General features: G+C 36.8%; 1 protein-coding gene across 3 annotated transcripts in view; it reads right to left on the bottom strand.

Annotated features, from left to right (window-relative positions):
* LOC311277076 (lysosome membrane protein 2-like) overlaps positions 1 to 27,022 on the bottom strand; it is a 42,973-nt gene that overhangs the window by 1,445 nt on the left and 14,506 nt on the right. Inside the window, exons 3-13 of one of the 3 annotated variants that reach the window (XR_014625159.1) lie at positions 23,932 to 24,079; positions 21,858 to 22,052; positions 18,860 to 18,951; positions 18,659 to 18,778; positions 10,118 to 10,296; positions 6,382 to 6,500; positions 5,070 to 5,143; positions 4,910 to 4,961; positions 4,676 to 4,828; positions 951 to 1,491; positions 129 to 223 (exon numbers count right to left, since the gene is read on the bottom strand). Coding sequence is in view for 2 of the 3 variants with exons in the window: in XM_084387222.1 (XP_084243348.1) it covers positions 1,384 to 1,491; positions 4,676 to 4,828; positions 4,910 to 4,961; positions 5,070 to 5,143; positions 6,382 to 6,500; positions 10,118 to 10,296; positions 18,659 to 18,778; positions 18,860 to 18,951; positions 21,858 to 22,052; positions 23,932 to 24,079 (1,240 nt within the window). In the remaining variant the exon portion in view is untranslated. Of the gene's footprint in view, positions 1 to 128; positions 224 to 432; positions 1,492 to 2,811; positions 2,896 to 4,675; positions 4,829 to 4,909; positions 4,962 to 5,069; positions 5,144 to 6,381; positions 6,501 to 10,117; positions 10,297 to 18,658; positions 18,779 to 18,859; positions 18,952 to 21,857; positions 22,053 to 23,931; positions 24,080 to 27,022 lie in introns of those variants that run through there. The other 2 variants (XM_084387222.1, XM_084387223.1) reach the window with 2 other exon arrangements.

The following is a 27,022-nucleotide window of genomic DNA, read 5'->3' as shown; positions in this document are numbered from 1 at the left end:
ACACAGTTAAACCCCGCCCACTGACACACACACACCCTGTCAAACCCTGCCCACTGACACACACACACACACACACCCTATCAAACCCTGTCCACTGACACACCCACACCCGGATAAACCCCGCCCACTGACACACCCATACCCTGTCAAACCCCGCCCACTGACACACACACACACACACACAGTCAAACCCCGCCCACTGACACACACACCCTATCAAACCCTGCCCACTGACACACACACACACAGTCAAACCCCGCCCACTGACACACCCACACCCTGATAAACCCCACCCACTGACACACCCTGTCAAACCCCGCCCACTGACACACCCATACCCTGTCAAACCCCACCCACTGACACACACACACACACACACAGTCAAACCCCCCCCACTGACACATTTACATTACATTTACATTTACATTTATTCATTTAGCTGACGCTTTTATCCAAAGCGACTTACAATTGCTATATATGTCAGAGGTCGCACGCCTCTGGAGCAACTAGGGGTTAAGTGTCTTGCTCAGGGACACATTGGTGTCTCACAGTGGATTCGAACCCGGGTCTCTCACACCAAAGGCATGTGTCTTATCCATTGCGCCACACCACCCCGTGTCACCCCCTGACACACACACACACACACACACCCTGTCAAACCCCGCTCACTGACACACACACACACCCTGTTAAACCCCACCCACTGACACACCCACACCCTGTTAAACCCCACCCACTGACATAGACACATGCCGTCTGTGTCAAACCCTGGCCACTAAAAGATACACACGCCCTCTCTGTGATAAACCCCGCCCACTGACGGAGACACACGCCCTCTGTCAAACAGCAGTGCATGCTGGTTAGAAATTTTGTCCAACCTGAGACAGCACCGACGATTCAATTTAAATAGATAAATCTTAAATTTAGGCCTAAATGTGTTCGTGCTCTACAGCTCACATAGTGACACACAAAAGTACAGAGCGAGAGGAGTGATCCTCCAAAAATCACTTACAGCAGCTTCAGTGTTGCTCAGTGTTTAAATATGTAACTAAACAGATTTTGACTAACTAAATTTTAACTAACAGCTGAATGACCCTGAAGTGTGTGTGTGTGTGTGCAGAGACACTCTTCAGTCGTTCTTCAAGATGCCTGTTTCCTAACGGCTTCAGTCCTGAGGAAGAGTCAGTGTGTGAATCATGACCGTTGTTTGCTGACACACACCGCTCAACAAACTACTGATAGTGCTTGTTAGACAGCATCTGTGACCACACACACACACATGTGCACACACACACACACACACCCACACACTCCGACACACACACACACACACACACACACACACACACTCTGATACGCACACACACACACACTCTCAGCAGTTTAGGCCTTCTCCACGGACGTCATGCCGATAAACGTTCCATTCTTCTCATCTTGATCGTCCACTTTGCTGCTCACAGGAGCGTATGATGTGTCTTTCTTTGCGGATGGCTAAAAATAAGAAAGAAAACACAACGATTGTTTAGTACGTAACGTGTGAGTGTGTTATCAGTCAAAAACAAACAATGCAAGGTCAAGAACACAAACACTTGGCCGACATATTCCTAGAGTACAGCATGTTTTAGTCCTTAAACCAGTTGAAAGCATCATGTGATTAACCAGACTTGAGGAGATTCAGTTCAAGCTGAAGTAAGTTAAGCCTGTCTCACACATCTCAGTATTTACATTAATAATGCATGTACATATTCATACCCTCGCTTATGAGTGTGACTCAGGAGAGGACTAGATCCTGTTTTTTTTATTCTCTTAAACGTTTAATTTGGACATTGTCTAATGGTTTTAAACACTTTTATTCTAAGCATCTTGCATTGCATTTAGGGTTTACATATGATAATTTCATGCATTTCCTAGAGATAGACATTTCCCAAAGTTATGAACAAACCCTCTTTCAGTAATATTAAAGGTATAGCGGAGGATTTTCTTTTTCCGGGTGGATCATCAAGACTATTGGTCCTCCTAAGTGTCAATCATTCTGGTGATATGTTTACGTAAGGCCGTCGTACGTGCTCGTGCACACGATTCACACGATGGGGTGCGCTCAAAACACAGGTTGGGCTTCCCACTGATGCCTCAGTCGCGAAGTTTCTACTTGACAGGTAAAGTTCGGCATGCTATTTGGAGAAATCCATTTAAAAGTTAATGTAAGCTATGATTAGCTTGTGCATGCTCTCTCGTGCACACGTTTAATAGGCGTTCCCTCTCGGGAGCAGGTAGAGTGTTGCGCATGTGCATTTTTTCAAAAAGTGGAGAGGGCGGTTCTGTTCTAAAATTCGGGAAAATCCTCCGCTATACCTTTAATAAAACGTAAATCCATTTAAAGTTATCTGGTCTTTAATAATGTTCACAAAACATTAGCACAAAAAACATTATTTATACATTGTTCATGGAACGTTCTCTGGATGTTTTATAAATGTTATACAAATGTTACTTTGTCTCGGAATTTTCAGAGAACGTTCAAAAGTAACGTTCCCATAATGTTTGAAGAATGATACAATGGAATGTTTCCTAAACGTTCACAAAACCATTTAAAAAACTGGATGTTTTGAACATTCAGAGAACATTCAGAAATACCATTTTAATGGGAATGTTAGCAAAACGTTCTTAGAGCATATTTGTGTTAGCTTGTTAGCACCATGCTCTACTGTTTGAGCAACAGGAGTTCAGCATGTGACAATTCTTATGTGATATTTTTGCAGAAATGAATATGCGCCACAGACGTGCGATGTGTGAAACAGGCCTGAACTAGCAGTGTTAATTGTAAGATGGTTAATGAGTGTGCAAACTTACAGGAGCGGAGCGGAAAACCTCAGCGAAATCAAAACGCTTCACTTCAGTCTAAATAAAAGCAGATCAGCACAACATGGTGTTCATTTGCTCAGGTTAGACATGCAATGTTAATAAGCAAGATAGCATAGCATTGTTACAAGGGTAGTGAATTGATCTGGAGAGCAGGATGTGGTGGTTAGTAACTTGTGATTGAGTTATGACAGGAAACAGCATCACATAAACCACAGAGTCACATAAACCACAGTCTGAACAACAGCAGAGTCTGGATGAAACCTCAGCTCCACTACATTTAAGTCTGTCATATAGGCTAAATAAAATTATAATGAGAACATTATAATTGTATTCTTGGGACATGGATTTTAATGGTGAGACTTTTGTTTTTGTAATCAGGCTCTCAAAAATTATAGAAGAATCTGGATTTGGATTTATCGGCCAATGTATTGGTTTATCAGTTATCAGTAGGGATGTCCCGATCCGATCACATGATCGGAAATCGGACCCGATCACGTGTTTTCAGACTCGATCGGAATCGGACGTTACCTCCCGATCAGGACTCGGATATATATGTATATATATTCTCATTATTTTTTAACACATCTATAGTTATGCGGTGGCACAGCCGCACAGAGTTACGCCGGTTTCACACTGCACGCGCGTAAGTAGCGCAGGAGCAGTGCGTATGGTGAGCAGGAGCAGGACACGCGCGTTTTGCTTTCACACTGGCAGTGTTTGTCACGCGCGGCTGAACCGCGGGTTGTGTACAGACAGAGTACTCTATAATGGATAAGTTGGCATTGCTTTTTTTCGTTTTCAAATACATTTAAGAGAAAAGACTTGTCAAGAAGCTTATTTTATTAATAATTTCATTTATATAACTTTTGGTTCATCTTTGTTGCAACAAGTTTGTTTTTGGACTTTTTTTTTTTTTTAAATTGCTGTTGGTCATTTGATTGACTGTTTAAAACACAATAGATATCATCAATGCACTTTTTGGATAAAACTGCGGTGTATTTTGGCCATGATCAATGTATTGTCACTTTAATTCAGCAAAAGCGGCGCAGCAAAATTAGACTCGGCGCCGAAACGATCGCGGCACTCCTGCTCTGCTCTGCTATACGCACTGCCGCGCCGCCTCTGCGCGCGGTGTGAATGCTGTAAAGACTAGTTTAATCTGTTAACATGGGCGGCGAAAAAAATACGCGCTGCACGCTCTGCTAAAAGTGCAGTGTGAAACCGGCGTAAGAGTTAGGAGTGCAGTTCCTAAAAGCACATTACTGGCTTTGCAAACACTGTAGCACTTTTATTTTTTATTTGTTTACATGCCTACCGGGTATTTTAAGTTGAGGTGCTATTTGTTTATATATTAGACTTTTTTTATATTTACTGTTGCACTTAAGTCCAAAAGTGAAGAATTTATTTATTACTTGATTGTTCAAGCTACCTCACAGAAGTGCTCTGTTTGTTAACAGAGTTGTTGAATGTTAAAATAAGGTGAATTAAATAAAAAATAAGGAACATCCTGGATCTGTTTTTTCGCTCTTCTTTATTCTTTTTTTATGTATTATAGAAGTATCGGATCGGGACTCGGTATCGGCAGATACTCAAAATCAAATGACTCGGACTCGGACTCGAGGGCAAAAAAACCTGATCGGGACATCCCTAGTTATCAGCTTACAAATATAAAGAATTATTGGTTATCGGCTTTCATAAATTAGTGTCACACAGCTTTAGTTCGTGTGAACCGCACTGACAGCCAATGATTTGGTGGGAAAGTGAAGAATAATCTGGGGAAATACCACTGATTCTACTGCTTTCAACACTTCATTACCTTGTTTTGATAGAAGCGTATGGCGAGGATGATGGAAACTAAGAGCAGGATGACTCCCAGAGCGATGATGATGAGAGGAAAATGAGAGACTAAAGTCACGACCAACAGCAGCTTCTGAATCCTCGCGGCCGAAGCGTCATCAATCACCACCGACTGCAAAACAAATCATGCAAACACACATTCAATACGATATTCAACTGTAATGGCTGATTAAATCATCCCACCGACTCTCACCTCGTTCAGAAACACAATGGGGAAGATAGTGCTGTTGAGACTCCTCGTCATACTGAGGAAACAGAGACAAACGACCTTCAGCTCTAAAACTATATAAACACTCACGCCTGTTTATCAGAACGCCGTGATTAAATATATCAGACAGGAAAACATCACTCACGGAAAGCCGGTTACTCTGTCGAGATGAATGTTGATCTGGGCTCTTTTCATGGCACGAACAGGCACTCCCATAGTCTAACACAGGAGAAGTCAAGATCCGAGTCAGATTGCAGTTAACAAACTAATTACACAGGAAAAAATACATCATAGAAAGAGGCACAGATGACAAAAGTGAGTGTTTTCTACATTTGATTCCTTAACTCTGGAATAGCCTTCCTGATAAAGACGCATCTCTTTAAGCATTCACTTATCATGATTCTGAACAGAAGGTACGCGAATCCTTCTTGTTTTGCTTCCTTCCCAGCTGGCAAAAATCTGTTCTAGGAACGTTATGCTAATGTTCCCATTAAGTTATGAAAAAGTTACATCTCCAAAACGTTGGTTAAGATGTGAATGTTTAGGGAACATTCCATTGTATCATTCTTCAAACATTATGGGAACGTTACGGAATATTCCCGAAATAAGTAGCAACATTTAAAAAAGGAACATCCAACTGAAATGTTTGAGGAAAAACACTCCATGAACGATGTATATAAATAATGTTTTTGTGAATGTTAATAAAGACCAGATAACTTTGAACGAACATTCTGTTAACGTTATTGGAAGAACGTTCGCTCATAACTTTGCCAGTACGTTCTGAGAGCGTTTCCTGTAATTTGGAGTGTTTCTACCTCGGGATCTCGGAGTAACTACAGATCATCCAGCCTTTGTGATCTTTATAGGCAACACCGATAATTGCGAAGATTTCAGACGGCGGCAACATCTGATCGACACGCAAAACTTTCAAATATTATCCTAATGTTTCAAATATCATCCTTATACTGTAATAACTACGAGCACAAGTTGTAAGTACTGCCTAACAGGTTAACTAACCTCATAACATGTACTATAATAAAACTGTATTAGTGCTGTCAAATCGTGATTGATCGCATCTATCGTAAAAATTTGTAAATGCTGCATATGTGTATACACACACACACACATACAACCTTATATGTTATATGAGATTAATCACGATTAATCGATTTGACAGCACTAAACTCATACTGTATTTGACTGACAACAGAACATTTCCTAAATTGTAATATTAAATCAAGCATTTTATAGCTTTATAGCTGAAAAAATGAAGTGAACGTAAACAGTAGAGAAAGATAACGCATGTGTAGGACTTAAAGTGACAGCAGCCTAATATTTCTGCTTCTGTCTGTGTTTTTAATGTTACTCAATTTGAATTGAATCGAGAATCTGTTTAAAGTGTCTGAACGTTGAGTGGATCTGCAGGCTGATGGTGGATCAGCTGGTGTTTCGCTTACAGGGTTCAGATCCAGAAAGGTCTGATGATGCTCGTGGACAGGAGAAATACCCTCGATGGCATTGGCGTACTTCTCGTCACCCAGATGAAAGTGAGGGAAAGACACGACTACAGGAGCACCTGTGACACACGCCAACAACATCGTGAAGCTCACAGAACTACCGTTTACATTCATGCAAAGTGGCATGCATTGCATTCAAAGCATACATTTGAGCAGTTTATGCATTCCCAGGGACCCCAAAATCAAAAGACACAAAATAAATTACATTTCTGAAGTATATGTATTATATGCAGGGCCTAAAATCAGTTCAATTCAAATCAGAAATCAATTAGTTAGTGCACGAATACTGCATCAAGCTCTGTTTCACGTCTTCTTGCGCTTGAACGGACTATTTCACACAAAAAATGTCATAAATGCCCGTCTCAGCAAGTATCCAAGTATATCCACAGTCGGTTATGGAGTAGTTCACTTCAGAATAAAAATTTCCTGATAATTTATCATCCAAGATATTCATGTCTTTCTTTCTTCAGTGGAAAAGAAATGAAGGTTTTTGAGGAAAACGTTCCAGGGTTTTCTCCATATAGTGACTTCAATGGGGTCCAAAGGGTCGAAGGTCCAAATGTGAGTTTCAGTGCAGCTTCAAAGTCTCGACACGATCCAGCCGAGGAATAAGAGTCTTATCTAGACAAACCAGCGGACATTTTATATCAAAATAAACATTTATATACTTTTTAACCACAAATGCTGGTCTTGCACTAGCTGTGATGCGACACACATTACGTAATCACGTTGAAAGGTCAAGCGTGACCTAGGCGTAAGAACAGACCCAGTGTTTACAAAGCCAACGTGCAAAGACTGAGTCAAACGCCGTTTACAAAATAAATGAAAAATAAAAGGTAAACCAACGGAGGAGAAAATGAGATGGAGTTTTTCACCCTACCCCATAATTTTGAGCCGGAACACACGTGACCTTTCAACCTGATTACGTAATGTGTGAGGTCGTGGACGTGCAAGACGAGCGTTTGTGGTTAAAAAGTATATAAATGTTTATTTTTTTAGAAAATTATTGATTTTAATTCTGAAGTGAACTAATCCTTTAAGAAGTGAATGTAAACAGTAGAGAAAGACAACGCATGTGTAGGTCTTAAAGTGACGGCAGCCTAATATTTCTGCGTTTTTAAATGTTAAAAAACAAAAGACAAGGAAATCACTCACTGCTCTTGACTGAATAACTTTTGAAACATTAATAAGTTAATGTGTTTCATTTATACAGTGAAGACTATTCAGTGTTATTTTACATTTGATTACTTTATTTAATGCCGCCACCTGAAAACTACTGTTACTTGTCTTTAATAATGTTTCAGATTTACATTAGTTAGGCTAGTAGTTGTAAGGATTACAATTACCACTCAATGAATTAAACAAAGTAATGAATAAACAAAGAAACATTTGGCATTGAATCCCAGACACTGCTTTACGTGTTTTCTTCATTCATAAATCGTTGACCTTGTCAGACAAAGGAAAAGTTGTTATTACGAATGTTTTCTGTGTTCTAACAGCAGAAATGACGTCTTCTCCTCACATTGTCTTAGCAATTAGACGAGCCCTCCCGAGATGTGGTGGATGTTCATCCTGTCGTTAAAGAACGAAGGAACCTCGTTTCATGACAAAACGGGAGGAACTCTGACCTTGACGATGAAAACAATCCGGCGTGAGTGAGAAACACAGATGCGTTCACCGCCTCTGTTCTGAACACATGAGGGGAAACTAGACTCCAGTGTTACTGGGACAGAGGTGAGAGTTTTCCAGCCCTCGTGTTTGACAACATACTCTGTGTGTGTGTGTGTGTGTGTGTGTGTGTGTGTGTGTGTGTGTGTGTGTGTGTGTGTGTGTGTGTGTGTGAGTGTGTGTGTGTGTGTGTGTGTGTGTGTGATTATGTGTGTGATTATGTGTGTGAGTGTGTGTGTGTGTGTGTGTGTGTGTGTGTGTGTGTGTGTGTGTGTGTGTGTGTGTGTGTGTGTGTGTGTGTGTAGTTATTCCACACACCTGTAATATGCGAGCGCTCGAATGCTTTGGCAACACAGTAGCGGTTCTGCTGAAGCTCACATGAGCACAGCGTGACAGAACGATAAAACACAAACACAGATCTGAGAGGAAGGTCAGCAGGACTGTGTGTGTGTGTGTGTGTGTGTGTGTGTGTCACTTTACTTTATGGATCAAAATACCCAGAAGTGACTTAAATCTGATAAAAATGATTGATAGAAATGTTTGGGCACGGCTCAGACAGGATGAAACACCTTGAAAACAGACTTAAAAACGTATTATAATGTAAATCAGCTGTTCTCTATGTGGATATACAATAAAGTGTAATTTATTCCTGTGATCAAAGCTGAATTTTCAGCATCATTACTCCAGTCTTCAAGGGATACTCCACTTTTTTTGGACAGCACCTGAAAATAGGTCTAATAGGTTAGACAAACTTAGTCCCGGTCACGTTGGAAGTTACCGAGCTGGGGTATTTTCAGGTGCTGCGTCATATCATTACGCCTGCTCGACTCATGGTACAGCAGTAAAGTTTCTTGATTATTACGCAGGAATGAGAGTATAGTTCCTAGCCATATCAGCCTAGAAAATCACAACTCTTCATTTTCCGTCGGTCTTAGTACATGATGTAACTACAGAAGAGTCAAGTTTTAAATAGGAAAAATATCTAAACTCTTTGGTCATTTTTTTGAGAGAGATGCTAATGGTCCTGTCCGATTCAATGATCTATGCTAAGCTATGCTAAAAGTGGTACCGCCAGACCCAGAGATCGGCTGAATGGATTCGAAAACGGTAAAACTCAAATGTTTAACTCTGGGGGAGTTGGAAAATTAGCCTATTTCCAAAAAAAGTGGAGTATCCCTTTCAGTGTCACATGATCCTTCACAAATCATTCTGATATGATGATTTGATGCTCAAGAAACATTTATGATTATTATCAATGTTGAAAACAGTGATGCTTTTTTACGAATTATTTAATGAATAGAAAGTTCAAAGAACAGCATTTATTAAATGTATTTATCAAATTTATTAAAGTATTTATTAAATATTTTAATGCATTGTATAAGAATAAAAGTATTATTTTCACTCTCTTTTTTTAACCTCACCACAAATGTTTGAATTCTATTCCGGTTTCCACAAAATGTTAAGCACCAAAATCTCTTTTCAACATTGATAATAATCAGAAATGTTTCAAAATCATCATATTAGAGTGATTTGTGAAGGATCATGTGACACTGAAGACTGGAGTAATGATGCTGGAAATTCAGCTTTGATCACAGGAATAAATTACACTTTACTATATATTCACATAGAAAACAGATGATTTACATTGGAATAATATTACACAATTTTTACTGTATTTTTGATCCAATAAATGCAGCTTTGGTGAGACTCTATCAAAAACATTAAAAATACCAATCCCAAACCTAAGGTGTATAAATATGTATGTATGTATATATATATATATATATATACACACACACACACACACACACATATACATACATATTTATACATGTATACATGTATAGTCATATAAATACACACACATATATATATATATATATTTATATGACTTCAAGCACATGAGACAATAAACAATTAGTAAATAATACAATTAATTAATGATTAAATGAAATGCCTTATTTTAGTAATGACTCATATGACTGAAATGTCTTGAGTGGTTATGCACCTTTGCGACACACAGACACGTCCAGCACGCCGTCGTCCAGGCAGTTCTTGGGCGTGAGGCAGAATCCCTGGTTCTCCGGGTTGTTCTTCCCGCTGGCGAGCACGGCTCGAGGAGGAGTGAACCGATACGCCGGGATCCCCTTCACCTCCACCTCCTTCTCGAAGCGCATGTGGATCGACCTGCTGGACCAGAGGCAGAACATCAGCACAGAATAGAGCATTTCCTCTGATCAAGGTTTATTTATACAGCACATTTCATACACTATGGCAAAAGTGCTTTACAGAAAGGAATTTAAATAATCACAAAATAAAAGCAAGGAAAATTAAAACAGTTATAAAAGAAACAGTTATAAAATTAATTAAAAGAGTAAAAAGATGATAAACTTCTCATCTGGCAAAACACCGGTGTATCATATTTTTCACAACTCCCAGTTTTACTCTGAGATTTTACACTGTGTGATTATTAAACTGTGTGAGTGTGTGTGTGTGTGTGTGTTGTCCTTTCAGCGCACCTAAGAAATCTGATCAGGAGTGTGTTTCCCGAACAACGCTGTAACTCGCTGCTTCACTACTATAGTGCGATGCATCACTGAAGAAATCATCTATAGTCACGACTGTTTCCAGGAACCGTACTGTCTCAAAGTGGCCGTTCAGCCTCTGTCGTGGTGGAGTGATAACTACTGTTAATGACACTGTTTGAGATCGAATTAATGCTAGATGTTGTTCTATAAATTACAGTCATGCATCTGAGGAATATTTCTCATTTTTCTCAGTTATTTCGCTTTATTTCCACGTTCACACATGCGCACTCTTCAAAAACAACTCTTTAAATCTCTCGACAAACTCAAAGACATAAATGACATTTGTATGTATTATAAATTAAAGACACAGGTTGCACTGAATGTCAGCTTGATTATTTTGCTCAAGATCAGGATTTATTGAGTCCACATGTCATGAAACTAGAAACTCTGCTTCTAACCACAGGAGAGCTGTCGTCACACACACACACACACACACAACTCTGCGAAGCTGTTTGCGAATGTTCGTTGGAACTATATTTTCGGGAAACACCGACTCGTTGAACTATCATGATAATGACAGAACTTGCGACCAAAGTTAGCTAACGATGCTTTTGTGAAACGCACCACTGGACGGGTGATAATACTCTGCCTAATACAAGGTTAATAATTAACCTTGACCCTGAACAAGGCCCTTGACCCCAGGAAGACCCCAGGATGACCCCAAGGGCCCTATCTTACACTCGTCGCAAGTGTTTTCTGCTAGTTTCAGCCCGACGCAGTTATCATTTTCACGTCCTGTGCACGTTGTTTAAACGTTTCAATTCTGGCGCATTGTTGGCGCGTTGGTATTTTGAGGAACTGAAATAGTCTGAGCCGTTGACCGACTGAAACCTGCTCTAAAGTCAATGGTGCAATTATTACTTATTACTTATTCTGCTTATTACACACACACTCTGCTTATTACACACACACTCTGCTTATTACACACACACTCTGCTTATTACACACACACTCTACTTATTACACACACACTCTACTTATTACACACACTCTGCTTATTACACACACACTCTGCTTATTACACACACACTCTGCTTATTACACACACACTCTACTTATTACACACACTCTGCTTATTACACACACACACTCTACTTATTACACACACACTCTGCTTATTACACACACACTCTGCTTATTACACACACACTCTGCTTATTACACACACTCTGTTTATTACACACACACACTCTGCTTATTACACACACTCTGCTTATTACACACACACTCTGCTTATTACACACACACTCTGCTTATTACACACACACTCTACTTAATACACACACTCTGCTTATTACACACACACTCTACTTATTACACACACACTCTCCTTATTACACACACACTCTGCTTATTACACACACTCTGTTTATTACACACACACACTCTGCTTATTACACACACACTCTACTTATTACACACACACACACACTCTGCTTATTACACACACACACACTCTGCTTATTACACACACACTCTGCTTATTACACACACACTCTGCTTATTACACACACTCTGCTTATTACACACACACACACTCTGCTTATTACACACACACTCTGCTTATTACACACACACACACACTCTGCTTATTACACACACACTCTGCTTATTACACACACACACACACACACACTCTGCTTATTACACACACACACACACACACACACACACTCTCTGCTTATTACACACACACTCTGCTTATTTCACACACTCTCTGCTTATTACACACACACTCTACTTATTACACACTCTGCTTATTACACACACACACTCTGCTTATTACACACACACTCTACTTATTACACACTCTGCTTATTACACACACACACTCTGCTTATTACACACACACTCTACTTATTACACACTCTGCTTATTACACACACTCTGCTTATTACACACACACACACACACTCTGCTTATTACACACACACACACACACACACACTGCTTATTACACACACACTCTGCTTATTACACACACACACACTCTGCTTATTACACACACACACACACTCTGCTTATTACACACACACTCTGCTTATTTCACACACTCTCTGCTTATTACACACACACTCTACTTATTACACACTCTGCTTATTTCACACACTCTCTGCTTATTACACACACACTCTGCTTATTACACACACTCTGCTTATTACACACACACACACACACACACACACACACACACACACTCTGCTTATTACACACACTCTCTGCTTATTACACACACACTCTGCTTATTACACACACACTCTGCTTATTACACACACACACTCTGCTTATTACACACACTCTCTGCTTATTACACACACACTCTGCTTATTACACACACACTCTGCTTATTACACACACACACACACTCTGCTGCTTATTACACACTCTCTGCTTATTACACACACACTCTGCTTATTACACACACACTCTGCTTATTACACACACACACTCTGCTTATTACACACACACTCTGCTTATTACACACACACTCTGCTTATTACACACACACTCTGCTGATTACACACACACTCTGCTGATTACACACACACTCTGCTTATTACACACACACTCTGCTGATACACACTCTGCTGATTACACACACACACACTCTGCTGATTACACACACACACACACACACACACACACACTCTGCTGATTACACACACACACACACACACACACACACTCTGCTTATTACACACACACACACACACACACACACACACTCTGCTGATTACACACACACACACACACACACACACACACACACACACACACACTCTGCTGATTACACACACACACACACACACACTCTGCTGATTACACACACACACACACACACTCTGCTGATTACACACACACACACTCTGCTGATTACACACACAGGGACGCACAAACATGGCAAATATTTAAAATAAAAGGATTACAATGTAAAAGATTATAATTGTGTACATAAAGATATGGTGAGTCCGGCTTGTCCAGTAGATGTTCTGCTTGCGCACTTTGACCTTTTGCCGCACTAAAGACATTCGGTCTTTCCACTATCAGATTCCGTCATGCCCATAGCAATCCGCCAACTGGTATTTAAAGGGAATGGGAGACGCGACTCTGATTGGTTTAACACACGTAAATCCCAGAACACACCCATTACTCATTAAGAGAATAGGGACGACCCTTCTAGACCATGTGCTTAGATCGTTAACATGGGGCCCTTTATGTTTACCATCATGTGTTCCTTTTGAAGGAAGCATTAGGAACAAACCTTCATCATGTGCTCATGGGCGTTTGTTTTGAACTGGGGAAATTAGTTTTCCAGACGACCCGCCTGATTAAATGATGTACAAAGGTTACACACGCCGTTCAGACGGACACCTTTCCCTTTAAAATCCAGGTGAGGAGTCAGTGGAAAAGGACAAGGACAGCTGTTCCCGCCAGCACAATAACCCGAGGCTCGAGGCGAATGAGCAACTGGGTTAAAAGTGGCCTGACAACACGCCAGCCTGGAGTCGTACTCACAAAACCATGTGTGAGCGGCCGGTCACGCCAAGACTGATGCAAATCTTTCCGCACTGAACAAAGGTGGGTGTTTCAGGTCAGAGATCCCGCTGGAAATAGACACAGGGGTCAGCAGGACTCCAGGTGAAAGGTCAGGGGTGACCAGAAACTAAAATAAGAGTCACTCGTCATACTCTGCATTACTCTGAATTAATGGAAAATATATTTAATTTAATTTAATTATTAAGTCTTTGTCTTTTATGAAGTTATTTATTTAAAAATAATAATAATAATAATAATAATAATAATATTCAGAGTGGAAATTAAAAAACAACTGCATTACTTTAAATAAATTAGAAAATAATTAGAACATTTAAATGTTATTATGAATAATAATTTAATGATAATACATTATATATTCATAAAATTATTTTTCGACTCTGAATACACTTAAAATAAAATAAAAATGTTGAATATCATATAAGTGATAATAGGTTATATAAAATAATATATAATAATACATAAATGTTAAATAAAGTAGTTATTTAATATTTAATTTAATTTAATATGCAGTTATATTATGAAGCCTACACATTTTGTTAAGTTATTTATTTAAAAAAGTGAACGAACAGGCGACAATAATATATATATTTTAAACTCACAGTGGGGAAATTTAAAATGTAAAAGCCGTACTTAAAAATAAAATGAAAATATTGAATGAATAAATAAATGACAGATTTGATAAATTATTTATATAATATATCACTTTTAAATAAATAAATGATAATGCATTATATAAAATTATATTATTAAGTAAAGAAGTATGCAAAAAAGTGAAGGAACAGGTAAAACAATATTTAAAAAACAAACATATAGAGGGGAAATTAAAAATGTAAACGCATTACTTTAAATAAATTGAAAATAACATGTAAATGTTAAATCAATAAATTATATATAAAATTGTAAATAAATAAATTATAACGCATTAAATGCATATCATTTACTTACGCAAATATGCATAAATAATTTATTTTTATTAAATTATTATTATTTTTTTTAAGTTAAGGAAATTAAAACCTATTAGGCCTACTCTAAATAAATTAAAAAGTTAAAGTAACAAATAAGAAAAAAAAGTGTGTAAAGCACAGGCTGTGAGCGCTGAAGCAATTTATACTCTTGCTTAAAACTGCAATCATGTTGTAAAATCCCAGCAGCCCAAATATTTCTGCAATGATATTGCAGTGATATTGCAGGGAATGAGGGTAAAGTTAATATTCCCACACGGAGTCGGGCCAGGAATCCGGGAGGTTCGGACCTTTGCTTCAGTTTCAGGGTCGAGGGGTCGAGAGGAATAATGGCACACATATTGTGTAATTTCCACATATTGTGTTTTTAAAACGGAGCTTCAGACATTAGGCTGGTTTTCAAACATATCTTGAGCTGTTCGTCCAGCAACACTTACACTAAACCATACATTTGGCTTTTATTATGTACAAACCCATAATTCTACAAACATATACTCAAGCTACTCCAGCCTTGATCCTATTTCATAAACAGCTAAACCTTCCTTTAAAAGACTTTTCAGCAAAGACTCTGTGATTAAGTGTATGAAAACATTTCAATATTATTATAATTATAATGATAATACTTCATATTTGTCTTGTAGAAATATTCCATAAATTATAATTACAATACTTCAATTTTTTCCTTGTAGAAATAATAATAATAATAATATTTTACATTATATTTCTCTTGTAAAAATATTCCATAAATATTAATAATAGTTTATATTTCTCTTGCAGAAATATTCCATAAATAATAATAATAATATTTTACTTTATATTTCTCTTCTAAAAATATTACATAATAATAATAATAATATTTTACTTTATATTTCTCTTCTAAAAATATTACATAATAATAATATTTTACTTTATATTTCTCTTCTAAAAATATTACATAAATATTAATAATAGTTTATATTTCTCTTGCAGAAATATTCCATAAATATTAATAATAGTTTATATTTCTCTTGCAGAAATATTCCATAAATAATAATAATATTTTACTTTATATTTCTCTTCTAAAAGTATTACATAATAATAATAATAATATTTTACTTTATTTCTCTTATAGAAATATCCCATAAATAATACTAATTTGCTTCACATTTCTCTTGTATAAATATTCCATAAAATAATAATTATACTTTATATTTCTCTTGTATATTCAAAAATATTCCATAATAATAATATTTTACTTTATATTCTCTATAGAAATATTCCATAAATAACAACAATAACAATAATTTACTTCATATTAATCTTGTATAAATATTCAATGAATAATAATAATAATAATAATAATTCATATTTCTCTCGTAGAAATATTCAATAAATATTCCATAATAATATTTTACTTTTTATTTCTCTATAGAAATATTCCATGAATAATAATAATTCATATTTCTCTCGTAGAAATATTCAATAAATATTCCATAATAATAATATTTTACTTTATATTTCTATGATAGAAATATCCCATAAATAACAATAATAATTTACTTCATATTTATCTTGTATAAATATTCCATGAATAATTATTATTATTATTTCTCTTGTATAAATAATCAATTAATAATACTCATGATAATAATGAATAATTATCATAATATGTTGATTTACTTCAAATATGTCTTGTAGTAATATTCCATGAATAAGCAATAGTTGTTGAACTGGAAAGCTCACCGAGCGGAGCGTGTCGGACTCTCAGTCTGGCTGGTAGAGCGAGTTAAGCAGCGCATTAGAAACATGTGCAATTTCTAGGAAGTTCTCATGAAATGTCTTGAACAGATGCTTTCCGTCACATTACGACATGTTCCGGAGGTCCGGATGCTCATGATTTACTGAGACTCTAATAACGGCACGCATGTGATGTGCTGCCAACAACTGTTCAACATGAGAACAATCACACACAAACATCACAACAACAACAACAACAACAACACCATCTGCATGACTTCATCCTGCTCAGAGGCTCATACTTTTAACAAATTAAATTAGATCGACGTGAACTCTCACAATCAGATGAACTAATGCCATAAAGCGCTTTACAATAAGGTTCATTAGTTAATCTATTAACTAACATGAACTAACAATGAGCGATACATTAGTTACAGTATTCATAATCTTTCTTAATGTTAGTTAATAAAAATCCAGCTGTTCATTGTTTGTTCATGTTAGTTCACAGTGCATTAACTAATGTTAACAAGCACAACCTTTGATTTTGATAACGTATTAGTAAATGTTGAAATTAATATGAAAGGGTTAGTTCACCCAAAAATGAAGATTCTGTCAGTAATTACTCGCCCTCATGTTGTTCCAACCCCGTAAGACCTTCGTTCATCTTCGCAACACAAATTAAGATATTTGTGATTAAAATCAATCGGGCCTCGAGTTGGTTCACGTAGTGTTTATGCGCAGCGCGTCTGTGTTACACGTCACATGTAGGCTCACTATTGGCCGACGCTGGTCATGTGTGTGATGCGTGTGATGTACAACACAGAAGCGCTGCGCTAAAACACTACGTGAACCAACTCGAGGCCCAGAGAGAAGGAAATGAATAGTGGAATAAAGTCGTTATTTTTGTTGTTTTTGCGCACAAAAAGTATTCTCGTCGCTTTATATACTTAAGGTTGAGCCACTGGAGTTACTTGGACTATATTAACGATCTCTTTAATAACTTTTCTGGGCCAGCAAGTTTTGGTCACCCAGAAGTCTGTGGAGGAGTGAGCCAGCTCTCAGATTTCATCAAAAATATCTTCATTTGTGTTCTGAAGATGAACGAAGGTCTTAAGGGGTTGGAACAACATGAGGGAGAGTAATTACTGACAGAATCTTCATTTTTGGGTGAACTAACCCTTTAAGTAAGATTAATAAAAGCTGTAGAAGTATTGTTCATTATTAGTTCATGTTAACTACGGTAGTTAACTAATGTTAAAGGAATAGTTCACCCAAAAACGAAATCCTGTCATAATGTACTCTCCCTCACGTTGATCCAAACCTGGATGAGTCTCTTTCTTCTGCTGAACACAAAAGAAGATATTGTGAAGAATGTCAGTAACCAGACAGTTGATGGACCCCACTGACTTCCATAGTATGGAAAAAAAAATACTATGGACAAACAGTCTGGTTACTTACATTACTGACAAAATATCTTCGTTTGTGTTCAGCAGAAGAAAGAAACTCATCCAGGTTTGGATCAACGTGAGGAAGAGTACATGATGACAGGATTTCGTTTTTGGGTGAACTATCCCTTTAATTAATGAACATTATTGTAAAGCGTTACCATTTCATCCGCAGTTCTGGCTCTGAAAACACTGACTCCATGACTAAAGCTCTGCTGAATGCATGTGTGTGAATGTGATCATGTGTGTGTGTGTGTGTGTGTGAATGTGATCATGTGACCTGCAGAGGTCGGGGGTGAAGACGTTCAGTCGCTCTTCTTTGGTCAGGAACGAGTGGAAGGCGCTGCCGTCGGAGCCGTTGATCATGTTACTCTGGTTGGTTTTCCAGAACGACAGCATCCTGAGACACGAAGCACATGAAATCAAACATCTGCACCGCAGCGCTTCATCAAATATAATATTCAGCACAATCGGGCTTTACTTTTCTCCCTTCCAGGTGAAAATACGTCCGAAGTCCAGATAGTTCTGCTCTCCGGTGTGATACACAAACTCTCCGTCATCACTGCCATTTTTCTGAAAACAGAACGACAATATATAATATTAACAATGCTCTCACAACGAGTTTAATGATGTTTTAAATGATTAACACCAAAGAGATCTACAGTTATTTAAGAGTACTTGTGGAAATGTACAAATTTGAAGGAAAGTTTGAAAGTTAGTTCAAAAGTTCTTACGGATTTTTTTTAAACCATCAATATATATCGAGTAACACCAAACACACTGATTCTTCTAACAAAATGCAAATTATTATTTTTAAATTGTTAGAATTAATGAAGGTTTAAAAATATGTTGTCATTCAGTTTTTCATGATCTGTTGACATAAAATGTATTATAATAATATTTTTAAACATTTTAATATAGTAAATATAATATAATTACTATTTTATAAAACAAATTGTAAAATATAAATAGTCTATTAATCAAATATAATATGAATTATAAAATATTTAAATTTAATTGCATAAATGAATAAATATAATATATTATATATATTTAAATTATATTATGTTACTATATTATAAACTAATTTTATTACATATTATATTATTATATTATTAATTATATTATTTATATTTATATTATATTATAAAATATATACATGTTACTATTTTATATAATAGTATCAATATTGTATATATATATATATATATATATATATACAATATTGATACTATTATATAAAATAGTAACATGTATATATAAATATATATTTGTATGTTTGTATGTGTGTGTGTGTATGTGTGTATATACAGTGGGTACGGAAAGTATTCAGACCCCCTTACATTTTTCACTCTTTGTTATATTGCAGCCATTTGCTAAAATCATTTAAGTTCATTTTTTCCCTCATTATTGTACACACAGCACCCCATATTGACAGAAAAACACAGAATTGTTGACATTTTTGCACATTTATTAAAAAAGAAAAACTGAAATAACACATGGTCCTAAGTATTCAGACCCTTTGCTGTGACACTCATATATTTAACTCAGGTGCTGTCCATTTCTTCTGATCATCCTTGAGATGGTTCTACACCTTCATTTGAGTCCAGCTGTGGTTGATTATACTAACTGGACTTGATTAGGAAAGCCACACACCTGTCTATATAAGACCTTACAGCTCACAGTGCATGTCAGAGCAAATGAGAATCATGAGGTCAAAGGAACTGCCTGAAGAGCTCAGAGACAGGATTGTGGCAAGGCACAGATCTGGCCAAGGTTACAAAACAATTTCTGCTGCACTTAAGGTTCCTAAGAGCACAGTGGCCTCCATAATCCTTAAATGGAAGACGTTTGGGACGACCAGAACCCTTCCTAGAGCTGGCCGTCCGGCCAAACTGAGCTATCGGGGGAGAAGAGCCTTGGTGAGAGAGGTAAAGAAGAACCCAAAGATCACTGTGGCTGAGCTCCAGAGATGCAGTCGGGAGATGGGAGAAAGTTGTAGTAAGTCAACCATCACTGCAGCCATCCACCAGTCGGGGCTTTATGGCAGAGTGGCCCGACGGAAGCCTCTCCTCAGTGCAAGACACATGAAAGCACACCTGAGGGACTCCAAGATGGTGATAAATAAGATTCTCTGGTCTGATGAGACCAAGATAGAACTTTTTGGCCTTAATTCTAAGCGGTATGTGTGGAGAAAACCAGGCACTGCTCATCACCTGTCCAATACAGTCTCAACAGTGGAGCATGGTGGTGGCAGCATCATGCTGTGGGGGTGTTTTTCAGCTGCAGGGACAGGACGACTGGTTGCAATCGAGGGAAAGATGAATGCGGCCAAGTACAGGGATATCCTGGACGAAAACCTTCTCCAGAGTGCTCTGGACCTCAGACTGGGCCGAAGGTTCACCTTCCAACAAGACAATGACCCTAAGCACACAGCTAAAATAAGGAAGGAGTGGCTTCACAACAACTCCGTGACTGTTCTTGAATGGCCCAGCCAGAGCCCTGACTTAAACCCAATTGAGCATCTCTGGAGAGACCTGAAAATGGCTGTCCACCAACGTTTACCATCCAACCTGACCGAACTGGAGAGGATATGCAAGGAGGAATGGCAGAGGATACCCAAATCCAGGTGTGAAAAACTTGTTGCATCTTTCCCAAAAAGACTCATGGCTGTATTAGATCAAAAGGGTGCTTCTACTAAATACTGAGCAAAGGGTCTGAATACTTAGGACCATGTGATATTTCAGGTTTTCTTTTTTAATAAATGTGCAAAAATGTCAACAATTCTGTGTTTTTCTGTCAATATGGGGTGCTGTGTGTACAATAATGAGGGGAAAAAATGAACTTAAATGATTTTAGCAAATGGCTGCAATATAACAAAGAGTGAAAAATTAAAGGGGGTCTGAATACTTTCCGTACCCACTGTATATGTGTGTGTGTGTGTATGTGTGTGTGTGTGTGTGTGTGTATATATATATGTATATGTATATATGTAACACATACATACATTCAAACAAATTCAAGACACGTGAGCAGTGGTATAAATAATATTTAAATACAATCATTTTCATTTTAAATTTAGTTTAATAGACTTTCTTAAGAAAAATAAATGTAGAAACACTATGTAGAAAGCCGAAGCAATCAAAGAAACCCGAGGATGGTAAGCTTTACAAACTCCATCAAAACAGGAGAACAGTGAACCGCTGCTGTGCTTGAGGACGTGTGTCTCTGATGTGTGTGTTTGCTCGGTCACATGTTCCTGCAGATTTCTTATTCTTATTCTCTTTATTGTCACACATCGCATACACAAGTGTACCAACAGTGAAATTCTTAGGTGCAAGTCTCTGTTACATGGCAGTATAACAACACAATATATGCATAATTAACACTATACATAAATAACAATATAAACATTTTAATAAAGTGCAATGCAAGGGTAAGAGAGGTGTGTTGTGATGTATCAGATGTTTGAGACTCACGTGGAGCATGAGGCCGAAGTACTCGTCGGTGTCGGGCTTTACGGTGCGCAGGCGACTGAGCAACGGGTCCTTGAAGCCCCACAGCAGCTCGTCCACCGTGTGTGTCATGAACATGGTGGTGCCGATGGAGCTCATGTACATGGAGAAGCCCGAGGACACCCAGAATCCCGCGCCTTTGATACGATTCATCACGGCCTGTGTGAGGAAACCAGAACGTGAGATTCAGACCAGCGAGAAAAACAAACTTTAAAGGCAGGGTAGGCAGGTTTTTTCTAAAAAACTTTTCCCCAAATTTGTTTAAACTGTCTTTATATACCAATACATAATTAAAATGTAAGTACTCTGAAAAAGAGAGTATAAAAATCGAGTGTCTGTAGTCCTCTCAGGACTGCAATAAACGCAGCTACTTATTTCCATTCACTCCCACCCCCTTCCTTCTGGTCTCCTTCCAAAGCCACGCCCCCAAAGCACATGAACGCGCGACGCCAAACGCTCAGCTGGAGGACGCGTTTGCCAGCGCATGTAGTGACATCATGTCAGAATCACATGTAATAAAATTCCATAACTTCTTCATTATGAATATAAACAACTAACATGGCTGTTAGTACTCACTATCAAGCTACCATATCGATACTGGTAAAGTTTAAAATATATTGAGTTTGATTCGGTAAAGAGCTAGTAACATAAGGCAAAGCTAAAAACAGGTTGCATTGATACACGTTTTCCCATTACCATCAGTTACACTGTGATGAGGGTGAATTTCGTGTAAGATTCATAACATATACGGTGTTTTGCATGTAAGAGCTTCCACAATGAAAGCACTGTTGGCTCTAATGAGGACTAACGTTACACTAGAGACAAGTAGCCTACCTTTCTACCTTACTAGCTCCTTTTTTTGCCTTCGCTGACTGTATGCAGGTACTGGGAATTTTGACTGCTCTTTCTCTGCCATAATTGTGAATCTTCCTAGCTTCCGTGCCTCTTCCCCTCCTCGAGTCAAACGGGTGCGCGCATGTGGGCAGCTCCTGTAGCGGCGGGGTTGGTAGCCATGGTAGCGAGGGAGAGTGACAGTCGCCCAGTCAATCATTTCATTCGTTCCGAATGGAAATAAGTCGCTGCGTTTATGGCGCCCTGAGAGGACTACAGACACTCGATTTTTTATACTCTCTTTTTCAGAGTACTTACATTTTAATTATGTATTAGTATATAAAGAAAGTTTAAACAAATTTGGGAAAAAGTTTTTTAGAAAAAACCTGCCGACCCTGCCTTTAACTAGCGTCATCCTTCCCTCGCGGGTCAAAATGACCCGAAGCCCTAAATTTATACCTTTTTTTATTTTTTTGTCCAGAAAGCTTATTTTATTTCATTTTTATTTTTATTTTTTAATGCAATTTGTTTGGAGATTTTTGGTTATTTTTTATTTCATTTACCTTTAAATGACTAGATTTGATCAATAAATAATAAATAAATAGTAATTTAAGCACATTCCTCACATTCTTTCAACTTAAATTCAAAATAACTCACAATTTCATGCATAACGCTTTTAATTCAGCTCAAAATATCTTACATTGGGAGTCATTGCCGACCCCTTGTGGAAAATAATATTTACATAATAACATGATATTTCATGACTCTAGATGGCCTTATAGCTCTATATGGAGCAAATGAGCTGTTCCGCTGGGTCCTAAAGTCAGTTCTCCTCAGTATGCGTTCAGATACACATGCAGACATTATAAATAATCTTTTGGTAAAGTTTTAGCATTTTTTGTTTGAATTTTGAGCATTTTTAGGTTTTTCTATGTGTACTGAAGCATTCTTCGCATTCCCTTCATTCCTAAGGGGGTCAAATTGACCCGTGAGAGTAGGATTTGTCACTTTTTTAAATTTCAATCACAGAACTCCTGGAATCCATTAAAAAAAAAAATAAACATTGTGTGTGTGTGTATTCATGGTTCAATTGCAACAAAAGTCCTGGGTTATGGACCCCTCTGATGAACACTCAATGTTTAAAAAAATGACTCGAGGGAAGGATGAAGGTTAACCATGTTCTCATGAACTTTAACTGTGTTCTCACCACCGCTGGGATGTTCACGGTCGTCACCAGATCCACGCTCGGGTCTCCGACTGACTTCTCACGCACGAAGACGAAATACTTGGGCGTATAAGCGGCGACCATCGTCCCGTTCTCCACAAACGACACGTTGTGTTTGGGCCTGTACTCTCTGCAAACAGCATTATATCCTATTAGACTGACTTTTAGAGGCATTATGAGAGTGAAGAGCTGATGAAACAATGAAGGTCCTTGCACACTGAGAACAGTCCGAAATGTTCACACGTTATAAAATAAATACGACCTCACGTTGTGTCAATCACTGCCTCCGAAACTATTGTCTGTCATAATTTTTTTTTAATTGGGTTAGATTTTCTGCGTTTTTCACAGAAAAAAAAAAAAAAAAAAAAAAAAAAACCATTAAAAAACACATTTGTGTCATTCAAAGATTTAAAATAATTAATAGTCTTAATAGCTTTTCCATTAGTACAAGATTGAATAGTAGAAAAGTCATTTTCCAGTTCTTTAAGGACTACAGAGAAATGGGAGAAACTTGCACTAAGGAATGTGAATTTTGACTAATAAAATTAACAAATTAATTACAAAAGCCACCTTATTCACACTGTTATCATACTTTAATATCCAAAAATTACATTTTCAAAAAGAAAATCAAAATTAAAGAGTACATTTTCCTTAATAAACAGACACCTCATACCATAACTTTTGAAAATGTGGGGTATTTTGACAATTCAGAGCCACCGAATGACGAATACGAAATTTTGGACTCAGTGTGCAAGGGCCTTGAGAATGAAGCCAATAAAACGGCTGTATAATCCAAATGAAGATTGTAGGATAGAAAACACTATCTATAAGTGTCTATTTGGCACAAAACTAAATAATTCATGATTCAATCTCGTTTTAGACTGACTTTTAGAGGCATTATGAGAGTGAAGAGCTGATGAAACACAATGAGCATGAAGCCATTAGAACGGCTGTATAATGCAAATGATGATTGTAGGACAGAAAACATGATCCATAAGTACAGGATGTGGAGTAAAACTAAATTAATCATGATTCATTCTCTATGGCTCAGCTTCAGGTCAGATCGATCCTGCTGAAGTGTTTTCTGTTTGCTCTGAGTTACCCAAGATCAAGGCAAACAGAGCGTCCTGGACTGTCCTTGGTTAAACGGTGGAGAGGGTGTCGTCTGCTTGTTAACGGCTGCAGACTTTGATATTTGTTTAAGGTGTGCCATGAAGTCCTGCAGGCGTACGAGAGCATGACTGCAAACTGTGACTGCTCATACAACATTCACTGGAACTGAGAGTTTAAGATGCATATTCAGAATTCTTCAGAAAAGACAGAAGTGAACTTGAGAGTTATTTATCCATATTATAAATATATAAATATATATACATAAATATATATATATATATATATATATATATATATATATATATATATATACATACATATATATATATATATATATATATATATTTATTTATTTATTTATATTAATAATATATTTAGTTTAATTTATAATTGATATATTGATATATTAATTGTATAAATTAATATTAAATATATTATATTATACCATATTTTATAAAATTACATGTTACTATATTAGATCATATTATATTATGTTACTATATTATATTAGAATACAATATAGTAAAAGTACATTTTATAAAAAAATATAATTTATTTTATAAAATAAAAATAAAAAACATTAACTTTGATGTTAATTAATTATTAATTAATGTTAACAATTAATTAAATATATACATATAATACGCAAATATATTGGTTATAATATGTTTATATTATAATATTATATAATATAATATTATATTATATTATATGTTACTATATTATATTATGATACAATATAGATCCAATAATATAATACATTTTATACAATATACACACAAACATTTTATGCAGTCATTATATATTGAATTTTTTTTTATAAATAAAATTTATATAATATATAAATAAGGTATACAGTATATATTGTGATTATTTTATTACATTAATGAATATTATAAATTATATATATATATAAAATGTAATTCTTATTATTTTTTATTTTTTTTAGTTTAAATGCATGATGGGATTGATGCTAAAGACACAAGATTAAAGAGCTTGCATAATGCAGAGAGAGTAATTTCCGGAGATCGCGTGTGATATGATATTAGCACAGCAATAACTTCAGATAGCAGGCTTTTTACGACGCAACTGAAGGCAACATGATGAGCTTTTGTTAGTTTTATGAGCTTTTTGTTGGTTTTGCTCTCTTTCTTTAATTACAGAACAATTAAAATGCTGGAATGTTAATTAATTCCAGCTGGTTAAAACGGATTAGATGGCTGGTGTAATATTCCCGACGCCAGCAGATGACTCAGGATGACTCAGGAAACTGTGAATAGCTTACGCTGGACTTTCCCTCTGAGCATTATAAGATTGAGCAGCATCTCCAGATTTGTGCTGAGATCCGCACCGGACTCGAATCTGACCGTCAGCACTGTGTTACTGAGCTTCATCAGAAGCCAAATGATCATGAAGAATGATCTCATTCTGCTTCTGTCACGTGGCCAAAGCAAACCCTCGCTCGATTCTGTGTGCCGCTGCATTTCTGAACACACAACTATGCATTGCTTTCTCACTATTTCTTTACGGCCATTAAACAACTTCTACTATATACAGAAGCTTCTACTATAAACAACTACTATAAACAACTTCTACTCTACTGTCTTAAACAAAAAACATAGCATAATAACACATAATAACATAACACCAGAAAATATTTTAACCTGTAAAAATAAAGTCCACCTATTTCAACTTAAAAACTTAAATTCAGTTTCAATTTTTAAGTACAATCTGTCATTTTAACTTAAATTATATTCAACTGACTTAAAAAAATTTAGTTGAATCTTGTATAACATAAAAAAGTTGAAAGTGCTTAAATTATTGTGATGAGGTAAAGTAATGTTAAAACAGAAGTTGTCATGATTCACTGATAATGTCTCTTTTTTTTTTACAGTGTATGTGGTTTTGCTGTTATGTTATATATTATGTTTTATGATGTTATGCTGTTGTTTTGTTGTTG

The sequence above is a fragment of the Rutilus rutilus genome (assembly GCF_951802725.1).
Source record: "Rutilus rutilus genome assembly, chromosome: 18".
Lineage (NCBI taxonomy): Eukaryota > Metazoa > Chordata > Actinopteri > Cypriniformes > Leuciscidae > Rutilus > Rutilus rutilus.
Note: the sequence above shows the minus strand (reverse complement) of the source record. Positions and strands in the feature narration are given on the sequence as shown.